The sequence below is a fragment of the Meleagris gallopavo genome, chromosome 3, assembly GCF_905368555.1.
Source record: "Meleagris gallopavo chromosome 3, MGAL_WU_HG_1.1, whole genome shotgun sequence".
In the NCBI taxonomy this organism is placed as follows: Eukaryota; Metazoa; Chordata; class Aves; order Galliformes; family Phasianidae; genus Meleagris; species Meleagris gallopavo.
Window position 1 is genome coordinate 42,574,889 of NC_139406.1, and position 20,586 is coordinate 42,595,474.

Below are 20,586 nucleotides of genomic sequence, written 5' to 3' on the forward strand. Positions count from 1 at the left end.
CGGAAGGCTGAGGCGAGGCAGGGCGGTTGCACGGAAGTGTCCGGTTTGAGCCGGAGGTAGGCTGCGGCTGGGAAGGGTTCCCCCCTTCGTCTCTTTGTGAAGGCAGGTTTAAAGCGACCGTTTGCCGCCGCGCCGTGAAGAACTATCCGGCCGTGAGTGCCGGGCACCGCCAGGGGGTGCCGTGTAGCCGCGGCGCGCTCTCTGCAGCGGCTCATGGGAGTGCTTCCAGGCGGGTCTTGGATGTAGGCGGGGAAGGAGACTGCACAGCCGCTCTGTGCAGCCGGCTCTGGTGCTCTGGCATCCTCACTCTAAAAAAGTTCTTCCTCATGTTCTTATGGAACTGTGTTCCAAACTCTGTTCCAGTTTTTACCCGTCGCCCCTTGTTCTGTTGCTACGCATCGCCAAGAGCCTGGCCCCACCCATTTGACTCCCACACGCGGCGTTCTATGAGCACTGATCAGATCCCTCCTCAGCCTTCACTTCTCCAGGCCGAACAGCCCCAGCTGTCTCAGTCTCTTCTCTTAAGGAGATGCTCCAGGCTTCCACCATCTTCGTCACCATCCACTGAACTCCTAGGAGATCCCTGTCTTTTTTTAACCAGGGAGTCCAGAACTGGACACAGGGCTCCAGATGTGTCCTCAGCAGGGCAGAGCAGAGGAGGAGGATCACCTCCCTCGACCTGCTGGCCACACTTTTCTTAATGCACCCCAGGATCCCACTGGCCTTCTTGGCCACCAGTGCACACTGCTGGCCCATGGTCAACTAGCTGCCCACCAGGACCCCCGGGTCCTCCGCAGAGCTCCTCTCCAGCAGGTCATCCCTTAACCTGTACTGATGCATGCAGTTGTTCCTCCCCAGGCGTAGGACTCTACACTTCACCTTGCTGGACCTCATCAGGTTTCTCCCTGCCTGTCTTTCCATTCGGTCCAGGTCTTGCTGAATGGTAGCACAGCCTTCTGGTATGTCAGCCACTCTTCCCAGCTTTGTATATTTGCTGAGGGTGGTCTCAATTGCTTCATCCAGGTCACTGATGAAGAAGTTGAACAAGGTGGGAATTAGATCACAATGGTGGTAATAACTAAAAGCAGACATGCTTTTTTTTTTTTTTCATCAGTCATTAATATTAGCATAGCGGGAGCAGGACAAAACTGTCAGATTCATAAATACAGCAGATGCATTCCGGTCTGAAAAAGAGGCATTTGGATATTCTGGGAAATAAAGCAATGTTTATTTATTATTTTTTTACTGGCAAGATCATCTCCTGGGTTAAGAGTAAGTAAAATAAATTTTGTGGAATTAGATTAAATCTTTTCAGGAAGACTTCACATTCTATAAAATAAATTGGTTGTAAAAGGTAACAGGCTACATCAGAAAAGGGGATTTTCCAATGCTGTAACATTCATCAACAACCTGGATGAAGGGACAGAGTCCACCTTCATCATGTTTGCTGATAGTACAAAGCTGGGAGGAGTGGCTGACACACTGCAAGGCTGTGCTGCCATTCAGTAAGACCTGGACAGGCTGGGGAGCTGAGCAAGGAGAAACCTAGTGAGGTTCAACAAGAACAAGTGTAGAGTCTTGCACCTGGGAAGGAACAACTGCATGTATCAGTACAGGTTAGGGGATGACGTGCTGGAGAGGAGCTCTGCAGAGAAGGGGTCCTGCGGACAGCAGGTTGGCCATGAGCCAGCACTGTGCCCTGGTGGCCAAGAAGGCCAATGGTGTCATTGAAGCGCGTTAAAAAAGCGTGGCCAGCAGGTTGAGGGAGGTGATCCTCTACTCTGCCCTGGTGAGGCCACATTTAGACTACTCTGCCGAGTTCTGGGCTACACAGTTCAAAAACAACAGGGATCTCCTAGAAGGAGTCCAGCAAAGGGCCACAAAGATGATGAAGGGCATGGAGCATCTCTTGTATGAGGAAAGGCTGAGTAACCTGGCATTGTTCAGCCTGGGGAAAAGAAGACTAAGAGGGGATCTGATCAATGTTTATAAATATCTAAAGGAGGTAGAGGCAAATGGCTGAGGCCAGGCTCTTCTCGTTGGTTCATAGTGATAGAACAAGGAGTAACAGCCTAAAATTTCAAATAGGAAGTTCGATTTCTTTTTATCTTAACTACATGAAATTAAGAGTGAATCCAAGATTACTTCCTGACAACACGCTGTCCTTTGAAAGGTGCATCAAATATAGAAAGCAAAGTACTGAGTACTAGCTGGTAAGTGCTGTAGTTCCCTGCCCTGTTTCTAGAGCATCCAGAGGGTGGAAGTGGCAGCACACAAATGCACGACACATTGCACAGCAGTGGTACAACGGCAGTGGTCAGGAGGACAAAAGCACCCTCGGTTACTGAGAGCAACCAGAACACTTTGTGCCACGTAGCAAGATAATGGGAGGCATGCTAGAACTTGGAGAAACCTCAGAAAATTTGCAGTTTACAGTTTCTGAACCATAAATTTGGGCTGAACTATTTACTAACCTCAGTGTACTTCCTATTGCAGCTTGAGCTGAGCAGTAAACATTCAATTCATGGTGATGTCTGAGGCAGAAAAGTCACTGGTACTTCCACTTTATTATTTGCTAGATCACATACAGAGGAACGGCATGCTGAATCAGGGCAATCTTGATACTTATTTTTGAATGCTTGGATTCATTATTATCTGTAGATTAAATTAAATTGAACCACAGCATAGGAGAAGTAAGAAAAAGTATCTCTAATAAGGTTAGTTTTTCACTTTTGACACTGTAGGCTAATGTTGTTCTCAAGTTGACTGAATAAACCTGCATAACTTCATTAACTTCAGCTGGAAGTTCAGTGCAACTCTGCTAACATTGGTAGAGATACTTGAAGCAACCACTAATTGACACCACCTTGCATTTAAAGAACTCTCCTTTTTCACTTTTGATTACTTTCCTCATGTGACAAGAACTTTTGCCTACAGAGGGAAATTTTAAAAGATACCAAGGTCTGCCAATAAGAAAATAAATCACACACTATATGCATTAAGAATGCTTATGTAGAAATATATACATACTTATTTATGTAGGAGAAGAAGCCTGTCTTTCATGGCTACCTCTGTCACATGCTTTGGTCCTATCTGCACTAGAAGCTGATCTGTTATAGAATCATTTGATCATAGAAACATTAAGGTTGTAAAAGACCACTAAGATCATCCAGTCCAACTACTGACACATCACAACATACCAACTGAGTCCCTCAGTGCCACATCCAACACAGTTCCTGAACACCTCCAGTGTCAGTAACATCATCACCGCCCTGGGCAGCCTATGCCAGCACCTGACTACTCTTTCAGAGAATAAATTTTTCCTAACAACCAACCTGTATCTCCCTGGCACAATTTGACGCCATTACCTCTTGTCCTATCACCAGTTACCTGGGAGAAGAGGCTGACCCCCACGTCACCACTGTATCTATTAAGACTTTTAAGATTTGCAGCTAAAGGCACTCTGGAAATACAAGTATTTTTATTTGATACAATAATACAAGTATTATAGAGCAGTTAGATTCAGGGGAAAAAAAAAATCCAGCAAATCCAGTCATTAAGTAGGTTGATTACCTTTGAGACTCTGAAACTTAGTGATTAGAAAGAGTTTGCAAATGTTTGGCACACTGCCAGAAAGTGGTCTTGCATGTGTAAAATACTATGTCCTACAAGTTAGAAATCTAAAGGTGGAGGTTTCAGGAGAAACACAGTATGTGAAACACAGGAGATAGATTCCTCTCAAGGAAGAAAACACCAGAGTTAATTACTGTGGAGTGTAAGTCAAATGAAGTGACTAACAGATCACAGAAAGAAATTAGAAGCAAATTTGGATTACATGGGCAGATATGGGAATAGGTAAAGTCCATAGTTCTTCACATGAATAAAGTGAGAGTAAAACTCCTGTGTGTGTTTAGAGAACGTGGAAGAGTGAAGAGAGTGCCCTTTGTAGGACATCCTGCTTTGTTGCTGCTACAATCACGGATTGATTTACAATCTGATTTTATTTGTTTTGACGGGAAATCAATTAGGTGTCCCAATCTGAAATTAAAACTTAATGTTTACCTAAAAAAAGAATTCTTACATAGATACCAGAAAAAGATAAATGACAGCTCCAAAAATCACATTTTACTACATAATGAAGAAAACCTTACTGGAAGACACAGTAACCAAAATAGTACTTGATTAGCCTAAGAAATGCCATCTGAGCAATGTAGTCATCCAGTCATAATCAAATATATGATATATATAGCTTCAGCAGTACAAAAACAAGTGAGCTAAGGGGAACCTGAAGCAAGGTTATATAAGCAAGGGGCTTGAACTATTTTTAGTCATATGAATGTGCAAAGAAATGCAAAGGAAAATTGAAAGAACATCCAGACATGCAACATAACTGACAGCTAGGAAGGCAGTAATGGATTCATAACAGATGGATATGAGGGTTGATCTCAGACTATATAAATACATCCGAGCTACCTTTAAACTAGTGATTTCAGGATGGGAAATAGAAATAGAGCTTGTAGGAGTAAAAATATAAAATAGCTAGCCCTGAGAGTTCTCACAGAGAAGACAGGAAAGTCTGAACTTAGCAGCTGTGACTTTCCCATCTGTTTCGGTATGAATGGAAAGGAAAAGCAGAAGTAAGACAGTGTACAAATCACTCACAAAGTTGACAGTCAAACCATTTTTTTGGACTACATCTAATGTAATACTAAATGCAATATTGAAGTTGTTGCTTACAGAACAAGCATTTGTGCTTGTTTTTGAGTTAAGGAAGCCGTCAGTGCATTTACTTGTGCGAATAATGTGAATCTTCCACTATGCTAAAAAAGGATTTCACAGCACCACAGTAATATTTACTTACTTGGACGGGGATGTCAAACAGGATTTGATGAAGTCTGAAAGAGAAGGGCCTTATCCCACTAATTCTCCGTCTCCTCAAATAATTTGTCTTTCCTAAGGCCTGTACCCCAACATTTTGCATGGCAAAAGCTGCCTCACAGCACTGAACTGTCCTGCCTTTCCCCCTCCTGACGGCGAACACTCAGCATGTACATGTCCCTCTCTCTCTGAGCACCCTTCTGCCTCAGGAGCTCGGAGTCTCTGCTGTCCCCCACATTAACCTGGCCTCATTTCCATCTGCAGTCTGCTTACTTTTTATAGAGTGAGTATTAAGGGTCTGTATAAAAAGAGCATAATGGTTGTGGAAGATGGAGATGCATGGAGGAGAGAGTGGGAAAGAGAGAAAAGGGAAGTGGAGGACAATTCACTGAGGCTGAGAGGACTCAGTGGGATTTTCGCTGACTGGGAGGTGGATTAAGTGGCCCCCTCCACACTTTGCTGGATCCCAACCCTCCAGTCTCCATATTCAGGTTCTCCTTGCCCATACTTCATACCTCTCCAGCAGCAGCCTAGACATTGTTAACATCACCTCTTCCAAAGCTCAGCTGCTCCCATAAAGGGAAGGGGCAGAGATAAGAATGAGTCAGATAGGTCACATTTGCTACTGCTGACGGCACATACTCCCTCTGACACATAAAACATTCTAAACATTATAACTTTTATAATTATAAAACATTATAAACATTACAACGGCATAAAATATTTAAATGCAGTACAACGTATAGAAATAAAAGTATAAATCACTCAGGATGAGAGAGTTTGCTGACAGGAGCTAGAAATCGGTTGTTCATATAGCATAAGCAGCTCAAACAAACGGTCTTCCTCTCCTCAGAAGAAAAGATATTGGCAGTGGAAAGAAAGAGATGAGCCTGGCAGAAACCCTCTAATGGGGCTTCTTTGCTGCCCCGTGCTTCTGCATCCATAGGCAACCTGCACCCGTACTGCCTGCACCTTCAACTGGCTGTTCTCTACTCAAGTAGAAGAAAGATTCTAAAGTTCAAATGGAAACGTCAGCATTGGCTGTCAGTATAAATAAATGTTTTTAATAATCTTTTTTTTTTCCCCTTTGGAAAGAGAGTAATAAAGGCTTATAATAGGGTATGCTATCTGAACTTTGTCTGGTAAAAATCTGAACTTCTAGTATAGCAGAAGAGGTACAAAACAGTTTGAAAGATTTCTGTCAACAAGACTGACGCCATCATTGCAGTGTGAGCTACAGAGATAACTCATAGCTCATTATTCTTGTTACATGGTTGGTGCTTTTGCTGTTGCTAAGCATAACAACCATGCTTCATTAAAATTCTGTGTAGGTATAATAAGCCAAAAAGCTTTTGAAATTAACATTGAAAGAAAAAAACACTTATTCCTCAATCCCTACAAGATCACCCACCTAAATATAAAAATATACACAGACATTAATAGATTTCTGCAGCAATGAGTTCAACAGACACAGTTCATCTTGAAAACAGCCTCATACTTTTAACTTTCAACAAAAGAGTAATCCTTGGGGCCACTTTCACGTGTCTAAAAGTAGGTGCCTACAGAGTCACGATCAGAAGACCAAATTCTATTACATGTTTCCGCACGAACAGGAATCCCAGCCATGGCAAGTGCCTGTGCTTACAAACAGCTTCAGACTTGGAAGAATATTATTAAAAGTGCAGTGAAAGACAAAGGGTTTCAAACTGCTAGAAAATGCTTTCATTTCTTCTTAGGTAGAATAGACTGCCTCTGGCCAAGATTTCAAATTTCCACATGGTGTAAAGGTAGTACATAGGTAGCAGTTTTAGAATCACTTATTTATAAGTGTCATATATTTTATATAGCTTTCAGATCTTTGTGAGATGACTCCAAGCGCACTTAGATGGTGTTAATTTAAGTAATGGACAACGTGGGGACAGAATCCTGGTGATATATATCAGCAAATGTTATATGGACAGCACTGGAGTTGTGTGCTGGTGAGATCACCATTAGGAGAAGCTGAACAGATCTGTCCAGAAATATTTTGCAACCCCATAGAGAGAACACAAAGGGCTCACTAGAGGTCTGCTAAACACTCCTCCCCTCTCTGACACATCAGAAAGCAAAGAAGAAGAAGCAAAGAAGATAAAAAATGAAAGTTTTAATTCAAAGTCAGGAATTAGTTATACAGACCTATCTAAGCCTGCAAGTGAGACATTTATGCACAATTTATTTCATTATTTAAAATGTACTCATCTGCCTTCACTGAAAAGCAGAAAGAATTTATTCTGACAATAACAGTTCATTGTTTCCAAAGTATTTGAAACATCTGGATTAAAAACGTGTAATGAAAACACAAACAGGATTCCAGAGGAACCATACTTTAACTTCTTCTTATATGATTGCAAGAGCTAAGTTTCCATTCACTGGAAATTTTGAGTGTTTTGTTTCCTGCATTTGATGCTTCAAACCCCATCTCCTCCCCACTCAAATTCTCACTAACAAATACAATGCTTTGCAGTCAGCTGTAAGAGTGTGTTCCCTTCAAAAAAGAACTGTACAATGATGTATATTCATCCATGACCATTTTATTCACCGTGTCTCAATGTATAGTAGCTGTTAGATTAGAACCACAACAAGGAGAAATTTCCAACAGGAATGACTATAAGGAAGATTACCCAAGGGACCAATCATTAGATGCTGCAAAGAATTTACCTAATTTTAAATTAATGTTACACTAACTGTGTGATCATAGTTCATATTTACATACTTTCAACTGAATTGTTTCTAAACTTCACTACTGCAAGACAAGAATGAGGTCTGCACATTTTTAAGTCTATTTTTCTCTAGGCCTGTACTAATTAACATGGTTAGTTGGCCTTACAGGGATGTTTGTGCTGCGATAGACATTTAAATTGAAAGCTCCAGACACATGTCAAAACACAGTCCAAACCTAAGACAGCATCCACCATGTGAACACATTGAAAAGAGCACTCGAGTATTTTGAGACACATTTGTTCGCATCATGCCTTAGGAATAATGGCACTTTTTACATTCCTGTACAGCTCCATTGTGGAGGCTCAACAACAACTGCTGAACAATGAATACTTTTTTCAGTGAAGGACACATAAGTGATGCTAATTACCAGTAATTGCTTCCTGCCCAAGGTAACCCACATGCCACATTGTGGAGAAAACAATGTATGCCTAGCATACATAACTGACAAAACACATTCAACATTTCACACACAAAAAAATCTGCTTCTCAGGAAGCTGAAATATAATTCTTCGAGATTTGTGCATCCTTGGTGAGTGGCTGGTAAACTGTCCTCAAGTTCTAAGCATAACTTTCAGGCCTAATGAATGCCCTTGAGACATCTCAAATTAGAATTCACAGCACATTGCAGTGCTCTGTGGGAGGATTGCAGACAGAGATATTTATATAAACAAATATTGTGCACAGAGTATAAACACACATGAATCACTGAACAGAAGTGTTTTGGGCACGGAGTTTACCTACCTACTGTCTCTTGAATAACAAAGATTAATAAACAGGATGTATTATTTCCATTTTCCCCCAACAGTGCTATATTCTAATGTCAAAAGATGTAAACTTCAAAGAGTTAACTATGCAGAGGCATTTTGTCTTATTTCAGTGGAATCTCCTTTCCTTTTCCTATGACACTGTATTTATCCCACTTTCTATGACAGAAATGTGTAAAATCTACATTAATGTTGCACACTAGCAATGCACACTTGTTAGCAGGTTTAGCTGCAATGGCTAATGCAGGCACCTCCCTCATGTATCTCCATCATCCTACTTTCTAAGATTGACAAAACTCTAGAAATAAAATGAGAATTAGCCTTAACACTTCGTACAAGACCAAGAAATGAGAGCATCACATAATCTTATCATTTGCTTGTTGTCCACTTTTCCTGTTCAGTGCTTAAGCAGGGGCTGGAAAAGAAATGAGCATCCACCTTGGGCAAAGAAAATGTCAAGTGAACAGAGCTTCCAAAATGAGCTAAGTTTAAACATAAATATAAATACAAATACATATATAATCTTAATAATACTCTTTGTTTCTTTTTTTATAGCATTGTTCTAGAACTACAAACCCGTGATTTTTGAGTAAACGCATTATTTCATTCTTAAATCTTGAGAGGAATCTGATTCTGGGTGATCTAACACTGTTAAGACATTTCTCCTATAAAAGGGTGACCAAAAATGTTGCACTAGGGCACCTTAACAAGCATTTTTCTTTTTGACCAATTACTTTCACTATGTTGAGACTATCTCAGTAAAGAAAGTTGACTGGTCTGTTTGAGAAATGGTAGCAGAAGTCTGTGAAAAAGAATGGCTTTTGATGACTAGAGCTATATCTTCACATGCAACAAGAGAGTGGGAAGAAAATCTAAAATTTAAAAGAGATGAAGAATTTCATACACCTGTTTTGATACTGAGCAGATGTGGCACAGGTGTGACACTGGGTTATTGATTCCAGTAAGTAAAAGTGTCACGAGGTGAACAGCTGGAACTATGCCACTAGATAAAGTAAGAAATTAAAAACTTTGACAATATTCCAATTGGAAAACCTGTGATACGGACCCTTCTTTTGGTACATTATACTCATTTCATCTTTTTTGTTTGTTTGTTTGTTTGTTTGAGAAAACAAATAAATCGATTTGGCAGTTAGAGCAGTTCAAGTGCCATAAAGAGATGAGTTACAGGTTTTAAGTGCCTGGACTAAAGAGAACATTCAGAGACTGCAAGATATTTGTTATTCAAAACAGATTTCTTTTAAGACTCCCTGCTTAGCCAGATCATTTCAAAGCCATTGTTATAAGACACAAACACTGTATTAAAATAAAGAGGAAAGATATATTTTACGTGCACTACTAATTTGCTTTTGTTAGGAAGTCATACTGCCTGACAAATCAACAACTTCATCACAAGTCTTTGCCACCCTGCAGACAAATCTCTTTTCCCTCTTACTTTCTGATTTAATTTTAAGGTAAAAAGAGAGATGTGATGATTATTACAATCCTGCCTTCCACGGTAAAACTAGCTCTGCTGATTCTTATCTAGTATCCCACAGCCCACACAAGATTCAGTGTCTTTACACACTGATCAGTATGAGCATCTTACTCTGTATCACATACCAAGTGACACTTCAGCAGGCAGAACTATCTGCACATACAGGGAACTCTGCCACTGAAGTGATTCAGGGAACCTGGCTCCTCCAGGGCTGCTGATTATCTCAACAGGACAAGCTTATACGGGAAGCTGTATGAAATCAAATCTATTAAAGCTTACTTAAGAACAAAGACATCACAAATTTTGCACAGACCTATCTCTGCTAGCACAGGAAGGGCAGAATTAATTATTGTAATCTACGTTGAAGGCTCATTATCACATGGTGGATTTAAGCTACTATGAAATCAGTAACGATAAGACTCTAAAACAGTTATTACAGGTAGCAGTAAGAGAAAACCTTTTCCTGTTATTGGCACTTCAGATTGTCTAGTGCAATAACAAAAAAAAAAATCAAAATGGATTACAATTTTAAATCGCATTGCCAGAAAGACTTTTATGACCGTATTTCAAACTATTAAAAAAAAAAAAAAAAAAGAGGGAAACACATTTTGGAAACTTTTACACCCACAAAATTAGGCATAATTGGTATGTTCAGATGCTGGGAAACCCAAAGGCAAACTGGAACACAAAATTGAGAACACAAATTCAGAACAGAAACATTTACCAGTATTCCTGAGTACAAACTTCTGCCAAAACATCATTTCTTAGAAGAACTTATTCTAGCAAATAGCAGTGGTAATCATGATAACATCATTAAAAAATTAGGAAAGAATATGAATTCAAGACTTGCTGGGCAACATAATGCTGTTCCCAAAACTGCAGTTTAAGCACCTCTTTAACCTTTATAAAGTAATGAAAAGTGATGCTTTGGAATAATAACTGTGAAGTTAGAAGTGGTAAAAGCATGTAGCAGCCCTATGCAATCTGTGGAGGAAATAATTTTAAATCCAGATAAACTGGTGGCCTTCCAGCAATTTCAAGTCTCTGTAAACTTGCAGCATGAAACCTTTATGTCAGCTGTAGGCTGTTTCTATAGATAGACTATGCACTTTCCTTTCAAAAATCCCGTGCTTTAAATTTAAATGCAGTTTCAGGAGGCTCAACTCACACAGAGATCAGGTAAAATTTTTCAGATGGTAATTTCATGATCTTTGAAGGTAGAATGACATCAAGCTAGTCTGGACACTCACTGCATTAGACTTTCTTACCTGCAAACTATGATTTTGATAAATATCATTGTAGTTAGGGCTGAAAAGAGGCACAGAAGATCAACTAACAAATATAAACTAGCCCCAGCAAGTAAGATCCCTTCTTCAAGCAAGATAAACAATAACTTGGAGTCATCATTCTCTTGGCAGCTGACCATTCTCCTCTTCCTGTAGCCATACCCTGCACCCCGTGCACTGACTCATAGACATTAGGTTTTGTGGCTGACTGCACATCCCAGCTTAGGTTGCTGGAAGGGTTGCTTCACAAAGCCACAGCAGTCTGAAGTCTCTGCCCATCAGACATCCTGGCGGGCTCCCTTTTCCGCTAACCAGTGTCCATTCACTCGTGACAGCACTTCTGCCAGCTGCAATTTCCTTTTCACATTCCACAATCATTTGAGCTTCACTATAGGAATCCAGTACTACGCAGACTGGCACAAATCTCTGCACTAGGAAATATGTCTCTTAAATAGACCTTAATTTTTCCTTTCTTCCTTGGCCATGAATTTCTTCTACACAGAACTCCAAACCATAGTGTCAGGGCAATAATTTATTCTACACATAAATGTGTCATCCTTGTCTTCACAGCATAATTATGGCTTCCATTAATTCCATCCCTGTTACTATACAACCATCTTTTAGTAGACATTGGCCACCAAAATCCCACTGCTGTGGATCTGTGACTAATCCCTAAGCCCTTAGCTGAATGCAAATCTGCTAGGGTCCATGTGATTCTGCTGCTACTGCTGCTGTAAGGATTTGTATTTTGCTATGCAAGTTTTTAAAGTATTGTTTTCTTTTGCTGTATGCCAAAATACTACTTAGTGTAGGTGGAGGAAATCAATAGTGCAGCTGAAAAACTGGCAAACATTTTCAGTAAAAGGAGTTTTAATGCTCATTTGAACAAGGAATACAGTACTCCAAAGTCTGAAATAGTAAAGTTCCACTGTACATGCAAAGAATCAATGAAACTAATTTCATTCTGATCATTGGACCATCTTATTCATCTTTTTATTCTCTCTAGCAGATGCCAAAAGAGTGCCCAGCCCTTCCAGATTCTGTCCTCTTCTTGAGGGAAGAAGGCATTTCTTTTCCGGGCCATGGGCTATAACACTTAAATCAGGAATTATATGTACTCCTGCTCTCACATTGTGGTGAGCTTAAGTACATTATAGCTTTATTTCTTAGCAGCTAACATTGGTATGGAGTCCATCTGTGAATAAAGTCACCTCAGGGAAGAATTTGTTCTTCATCTACTAATATCCAAAATGGTTCTCAGAAAAGCAGCACAGAACAGATCATTTCCGATAAGTGATACTTGGGTAATTTCCAGTGAATGACCCAAAAAAAAACAAATGGGTGTGTGAAGGAACAAGCACTTAGTCCATTCTGGAGTGGTACTAAACTTAATTGTTGGTCCAAGGTCACTAGATAAACGACATTCATAATTAACTTCAGTGGTCCTTTTCATGCAGACGATGGAGAGCACAAAAACCAATTTTGACATTAGAACTGCTGTGGATATGAACTACCTTGGGGTGAGTATCTCTCCACCAGCACAGTAAGGGGCTTCTCCAATTATCAGACATTTTAATGAGGAAACATTACAATAACGACTTGCTCAGACAGAAAACACTAATATACCACATTCCAGCAACTCTATTATCCAGCTTTGCCTATGTCTCACACTATTTCAAGTGTTTAAGAGTTTATATTGCAGTTCATCTCCTAGTAGGGAGCTGAAGTATATTATTTGGCAACCGACTAAATCAAGTTTACTAATGAGTGTACATGGTCTCTTTTGTACATATGGTTTTCCTCCACAGACCAATATAACTGTAGTCCTGGGCCTACACTGGGCTCACTTCCCAAAAAACAATGAACTGGTACAACATTTTCAGAGTAACTGCAGTAAAAAATAACAAGCAAAGAGCAAACAAAAGCAATTTCTCCAGAAAACCATGTTTTGCCAATTACTGCTGTTCTAAGCCAGATTTAAACAGCAATTAATAAATATTTATTTTTACATAAGCTGCCTCTAGGCACCAATTTGCCTACAAATTCTAAACATAACTGCTGCCACAATCCCCCCCTCCTAGTAATACAATTACATTGCTTTCCCAATGGAAATCTGGGGATGTAGTTCCTCAAGTACAAGCTTCTAATGTGCACTACAGCTGCTAGTTGAAAAAGCAAAATACATATTATGTACATTTATTTAACAAAACTACAGTTCTTCTGCATTCTTCTCAAGATATACCAGTGTCTCAGTGGCCTACTCAGCTGTTACACACACAGTGCTCCTGATGGTAGGCTTGTCTTTGGAGACAGGCAGGACATCTCACACTCCACAGGGAATGGCCTCCAAGCCTTCCCGGCCTTTGCACTAGAACAAAGAGGAAGCACCACCTCACTGGGCAATGTCACTCTTTGTTCTCTGCACTGACAGGGCAGCACCTGGGCTTCCTTCAGCTGTGGCCATGCAGGGTGGCTTCATGGCAGCATGGATGCATCGAGTACTGCCTCGAGTTCTGTGTGCAGGTTTGTGTGCAGCGGTACTCATGGGACACGAAATATTAGAGAGCGTCCAGAGGAGGGTTTCAAAGATGGAGAAAGGTCTAGAGGGGGAAAGTGTATGAGGAACAGCTGAGTTCCTGCTCAGCACAGGAGCTGAGGGGAAGCCTGATGGCGGGTGCAGCTCCTCACAGGGAGCGGAGGGGCAGCGCTGAGCTCTGCTCTGTGTGACAGCGACAGGGCCCGAGGGAACGGCATGGAGCTGATCAGGGGAGGGCAGCTGAGGGTTAGGGACAGGTGCTGCACCACAGGGCGCTGGGCATGGAACGGGCTGTACAGGGCAGTGGGCACCACCCCGAGTGCCAGAGTTCAAGAAGCGTCTGGACCATGTTCTCAGACACGTGGTCTGATTTTTGGGTGGTGCTGTGTGGAGCTGGGAGTTGGACTTGATGGGCTTTATCCCTTCCAACTCGGGATATTCTGTGATGTCTGGGTGGAGTCAGCTCCAGTCAGTGGAGAAAAGGGACATTTTGCTTTAATAACAAGTACTGCAAACGCAGTTTCATATCAAAAGTTCATATCGTATCATAGAGAGCAAGTGTACTGAAGACTTAGATCAGTGAGGGCATTCTGTGTTTTTGCTTTTTTATTAAAACATGCTACTTGGCAGTTGGTTTCTAACTACCGACTTATTTTCCTACACCCAGCCCCTGGAGGATCACACTTTTATGAGGGGACAAACACCTTTTATTTGCTGCAATGTGAATTCAAATAAACTTTTTTAATTTAAAATAATCATTACATTCAGAATGGGCAGATTCATCTTTGTACTCCTTAATCAGAAACATAATGACTTACTTACTTACTGCACAAATGATCCCACAGACTGACCAGAGAGCCTCCCAGCCTCGCCCTTAAGACGCAGGAGAGGATTTCCTAAATATCTTTGAAGTCAGAATCATAGTCACAGAATTGTCTGAGTAAAAAAGGACCTTTAAAGGTCACCCGGTCCAACAACCAATAGGGACACCTACAACTCCACACTGGGATGATGAAACCAGGAGCCTATTTCACAGAGCCTGAGCCGCTCGGTGCCCAGTACCCCGTGTTCGCGAACACCGTGGAAGGCAGCACAGCCTCAATCCGCCCACACGCCGGCCGCACCGATTCTGGCACACTCCTCAGGCCGCGCTGTAAGCCAGCGGCGGAGCGGGGCGGGACTAACACAGGAGGGGGCGTGACTAACACATAAGGGGCGTGGCTATTAAATACGCCGGGGTAACCGCCAGGGGGCGGCGGAGCTGAGGGGCCGCTGAGGCTCCGCTTCGGTCTTCGCTCACAGCCGACTTCCGCGCTGACATCATAAAAAAGCGCCGCCGTCCGCCTGCCTCTTCTCCTCGCGGCGCTGCCAGGCCTCGCGGCCACCTGCGGGCGGCGCCCCATCTCCCAGGTGTTCACTCCTCCTTCCGCTCCCCGTGGGCGTGGCCTGGGCCGCCCTCGCCGGGCGGGGCGGGGCTACGCATGCGCCCGGCCGTCGCGGGAGCCGCCGCGAGCGTATGTGCGCGCGCGGCGGCAGCAGGGCGGGCAGCGCGCGGGAGCTGGGCTGGCAGGCGGTTGTTCTGCTGCTCTGCTCCGGCCGCCGCTATGTCCGCCGTCATCGAGCGGGAGTTCCAGGAGATCGACGCCACGAACGACTGGCAGGCGCGCTATCTGGTGAGCGGAGAAGGGGTTCGATGGTCCGACGGGGAGAGGGCCGCGGTCCGCCGTCGCCGTTATGCGGAGGCTCGGCGGAGCGGAAGTTGTAGGGGCGCGACTCGCTCTCAGGTGCACGCAGCGCAACTGCGGGCGGGCGGCGCGCATGCTCCCGGACTTCGCTTGGCTTTTCCTTTTCTCTTCCCTTGCGGGGAGGGGTGCGGAGGAGCAGCGCGCAGGCGTCGTCGTGGGGCCGTTGCCGCTGCGCCTGCGCGCCAGCCGGCAGCGTGCGTGCGAGCAGCGCCTGCGCATGTGCGGCGGCTGAGGAGCGGGGCTTGGGCTGAAGCGGACGGGCTGCCCCGGCCCAGCCGTGTGCCACAGCCGACCTCCGCCGGGCTGAGGCGGTCCGGGCCTGTCGCTGCGGGCAGCGCCTGTGAAGTGCTGATACAGATGGTGCCTGCGCTAGGGTGCGTGCTACGTTGCTCTCTCAAATGAGGAAAAGCAATGCAAAGCAAAGCTCAGTTTCCTGAATTCAGGCAGATTTTTTTTTTATCAGTTAAATTATCACAGAATCACGGAATGGTTTGAATTGAAAGGAACCTCAAAGCCCACCCAGTCCCTCCCCGTTCTATGGGCAGGGCTGCCCCCCAGCAGCTCAGCTGCCCAGGGCCCCATCCAACCTGGCCTTGAGCACCTCCAGGGATGGGGCACCACAGCTTCTATGGGCAGCTGTGCCATGCCTCTCCAACCTCTGAGCGGAGAGCTTCCTCCTAACGTCTAACCTAACTCTCATCTTTTATTTTAAAGCCATTCCCCTGTGTCCTGTTACTATCAGGCCATGTAAAAAGTTGGTCCGCTCTTGTTTACGATATCCCTTTAAATAGTGGATAGTCTCAGTGAGGTCTCCCTGGAGTCTTCTCCAGGCTGAACAAGCACAACTTGCTCAGCCTTTCTCTGTCGGAGAGGTACTCCAGCCCTCTGAGCGTCTTCATGGCCATCCTCTGGACCCACTCCAATATACTGACTTCTTATTTAGGAAGGTATTCAGCTATGGCTATGTTGTATAGGACATATACTTGCTTGTCGTGAGAGGCACATGTTTCCTGAAGAAAAAATTCAGCTGAATATTAGGGTTTCCTTAATTCTTCTTGCCGAAACCTGTGTTTGCCCTTCAATTCCATGAATCTTCCTAGACTTGTGTTAGAAGCTTGGAATATTTATGAAATTATAGGTCTGTTTTTGAGCACAGAAAATGCCTGTGCTTTTTAAAACAAAATATATTGCTTCCCGTTATAGGATGATGATGATAATAATAATAATAATAATAAAGAACCTACATTTGAGGGAATTTGGCTGTGAATGCTTGCCATTTAATTGTTGAATGTGGAGACTCTCCAAGAGGCTGTAAGGCATATAAGCTAGAAGCACAAGCTCCATTGTTCTGTACCAAAATCAAAATTTGGTTGTGTAACAGATTGAGTGATTGATGTAGAGGTACGTAGAACATTGGTGCTTGGACACTTGCTGCTCCATATTGTAGCTTTTGCTTTTCACAGATGATCATTGCACATAAGTCACAGCATATGGCAGACATTAAAAAATGAAGCTTCTTTACATTTGTTAGATTTCCAAAGCCCTGTTTCATTGTGTTCCTTGTATGAGAGTGTCTCAACTGATTAATAAGCTTGCGAAGATGATTGTTTTAGTGGGAGCACAGAGAAAGTCCAAAAATGCTTTGTTGTAAAGGGAAGCGCTTCTTAGGATACAATCATATCATATAGGAATTTCATCTGAAAAAAAAACCCACCAAAATATTTTTAATTCTATATCACTGCATGTCAGCTGAGTACAAGGATATAAAGATACTGAGTCCATAAGAGGCTGCTCGTCAATAGCACACTGCCTATGTTTTCACACTTACAAATCTGCTTCTTAGTTTGAAGGTAAAGTTGTGGAAAAAGACATTCTCATTAGAATCAAGAAGCTTTAGGAACAAACAGAAAAACCTTCCCCATTTACAATATTTAAGCAGTATTATTTCTTTAAAATGATGTGTAAATGAGTGTGTTTAAATATCTTCCAAATGCAGATTATCAAAAGGCTTGTGTTAATGCCTGAGTAGGAGCAGGCTGTGATTTTTGTATTGATACAAGCTCACATTTGAGAGTCTAGAGCTGTTCTCTCTTACAGGCTCATGTTTAATGATGGCTCTTTAAGATGAACTTTCAAAAGACCTGTAATAGTTTTGTGGCTACTAATGATGTTACGGCTGCAGCTAACTAGTTTGGTTTTCTTTGTTTACATTGTTTACATTGCCAGCTGGTGTAAAGGAGCTAGAGCTATGCAACTCTTAGTTCAGACTTGCACTTTTTCTGGGAATTAGCTTGCAAATCTCAGTTCAACTGTAGGATGAGATCCCCCCCCCCCCCCCCCCTTTGTTTCTGCTGTGTCAGTTACTTACCAAATTGTGCATACGTTGACCAAGTGTAAAAAGATCTAAATGACAGCAGTATGGCTAAGAATGGCATGTGTTTTCTGAGTGAAAATAGCATTAGCTGTAGTAAAAGTTGGCTTAAAAGTCAATAATGGCATTAATAACTGCAATGAAATAACTGAGCTTGAAAGCCTTGTGGTAGGTTGTATAGAATATCAGCCTTAATGTGCTTGGCGCCTAAAAGTAAACTGTATTTCTGTCTTTTAAAGGAAATTCGACATAAATCCAGTGACTATCCTCATAGAGTTGCAAAGTACCCAGAAAACAGAAATCGAAACAGATACAGAGATGTTAGTCCATGTAAGTATCTTTTCTGTATTTACAGCAGTACATTTTCCAGTTTATTTGCTACTGAAGCATGTGAAAAATTTTTTTCAACAGTGTTTACTTTAGAAACTTTAATCCAGTCTCCGTATGAAAATACACATGAGCAAAAAATGTATGATAGGTGATTATAGCTAGAGAAAGCTACCGTATATCACTTTCAGAAGGACTAGGGGAAAAAATGAATACAGATTTAACCTCTTTCAACTTCAGTATTTTATAGAAAACTTCAGTGTTTGCGTGTCTTTTTGTACTATGTTTCCCAGAGCAGCAAAATCTCTCATAATCCCGTTGTTCTTGGATGTAGAATTTTTGAAGAGTAGTTGATGCATTAGGGCTTTTTGTTTGAGTGCTTGACATGAGTACCTATTGTATATTTTGGAGAAGTGCTGAAGTCCTCGTTTCCAGTTGAAAGCTGTGGTGTAACAGCATGTGCATAGCACTTCTCGAAACTATGCACAGAGGGTCTCGAAGTGAGTCATGCTGTTCAGATAGCAGTGCTGCACGCTGATTGTTAGGCAGTTGCCAGAAGGCTAACTTGTATGGTGTATTCCTACCAAATGAGTCCACTCTGGCTTAATGCGGAGTCTAAATACTGTGCCATCATCAAATGAGAGTTCAGCAGAGACCCTCCTTGCTGTGTCTGTATGGCATTTCCCATCACCATCCTATCTGAAAAAACGTGCGGCTCTGAAGATACCTCAGGTTACTTGAGGCTTACTGGCTTCTGCTGTGTGTCCAGCAGAATATGCTCAGAACCTGAGTGCCCTGATAGACCTTAGTTAACCTATGTTGGTCAGTATGGGACCTCATGTCTCAGGCTTACTGTCCTGTTAGAGCATGGCATTGGCTTCTCACCTGTGATAAAGCAGGTCGCATTTCATTCACTTTCTGTTTCATACCTAAAATGAGACAGATTTTAAGAAGAGAAGGCAGGAAACTGGTTTTGAACCCTGAGACCCAAAGTCTATTCCTGTGTCTGTCATCTGCAGCTTTTGTAACAGAAGTTGTGCTCACTTTTTTTTGTCCTTTCTCGCATCTTTGGATTCAGTTTGTTTGTAACAACTACAGAGAGAATGGCAGCATAGTTTTAAAGTATGTTATTTTTTTTGCGTTTCTAAAATAAAGAAAATTTCTGTTATTTCAGTAGCATCTGGAATACCTGCAATAATATCTTAGATGATTGGCTTGTAGTCATCTCAGTCATCTTCTGTAGGGATGTGAGTTGGTGGTTTTTTTTTTTTTTTGTTTTTTTTTTTTTTTTTTCTTCAAAGTTTTCCTTAGTCATGATATGTCTTTCACAACAGTGGATACTTCTGCCCTGAAATGCTCCATTATCCAGAAGGAAATGATGCAACTGTAGTAAACAATGGGTCCAGTTAACAGCAAAGAGACAGTTGAATAAGTCTAGTGTTGAAGTAGTACCTGGGTTCAGGAGGACTATAGTGACATGCTAGTTGACATGAAGTTTAACGCAGTGAGCCTTAGGAAGCATGTCTCAGTTTTTAGCATGCCTGAAAGAAAGAAGGTTTGAACCGAACTGCCAAGATACGCCCACAGGACTGGGTGCCAGTAGCAAGGCTCTATGAGAACAGAGCAAAACAGTCTTTTATCTGATCGCTGTTGCTTTTTATATGTATGTTTTCAAATATGAGTCATAACTGTTTCTTTGACAGTGGTGGGAATTGGAGACCTGGAAGAGAATAGATGATAAATGACATTCTAACGTTTTGGTACCTAAAACTTCAAAGCAGTTGGGGTAGAACCTGGACCTCTGATACCTGAAGGTCTTCAAAATAGCAGTTATTCCTATGCTAATTAAATGTATTATAAAATATGTGATGTAATTTAATAAAAATGTTCTATTTCTCCGTAGTCAAGAGAAAATGATTTTTTAGTCTATACAGCAAACAAGCCAGTCTAAAATCTGAGATGGCGTGTCTGTCAGAGGAAATGCAGAGATTGTTCTGCGTTACGGAAGAGATGCTTTGGGTTGGTTTGCCCCACTTCAACTGTAGTTCACAGAGCATGTGCATTAAAAGTGGTTGTATATCATGTACCTTTCTAGGTAAAAGATGGTTGCAGTTAGCTGTATGAGGCTAATTGTCTGCCCATTACAATTGAGTGAGTTTTATATTGTCTCCTGTTTCAGAAGTATTAGTGTCATTTTTCCTTTGCTAAGGAGCTACAGCGTGTTTTTTTTTTAAAAAAAAAAAAAAAAAAAAAAAACACCTTAGTTGGAGAAATGCCCTCAAGAGTAGTTGCCTAGCCAAAAAAACAGTAGTCATGCAGTCTGGTATGGGTCTAGAATGGGGAGAGGAATATCTCGGCAGTGTTGCAGTATTGAAACAGGAAGTTAATCTGAAATAGGTTTGGTTTGACAGCCAGTCATTTCCT

At 42.1% G+C, this 20,586-nt stretch overlaps 1 protein-coding gene across 2 annotated transcripts in view; it reads left to right on the forward strand.

Moving 5' to 3' along the window:
* Window positions 1-15,168: 15,168 nt before the first annotated feature.
* The window catches only part of PTPN2 (protein tyrosine phosphatase non-receptor type 2), a 33,608-nt gene continuing 28,190 nt past the window's right edge, over window positions 15,169-20,586 (forward strand). For both annotated transcript variants that reach the window (XM_085220740.1, XM_085220739.1), the window contains exons 1-2: window positions 15,169-15,392; window positions 18,075-18,165. In XM_085220740.1, coding sequence (XP_085076866.1) covers window positions 15,201-15,392; window positions 18,075-18,165 — 283 coding nt within the window. In that variant the 5' untranslated portion in view covers window positions 15,169-15,200. The remainder of the gene's footprint in view (window positions 15,393-18,074; window positions 18,166-20,586) is intronic.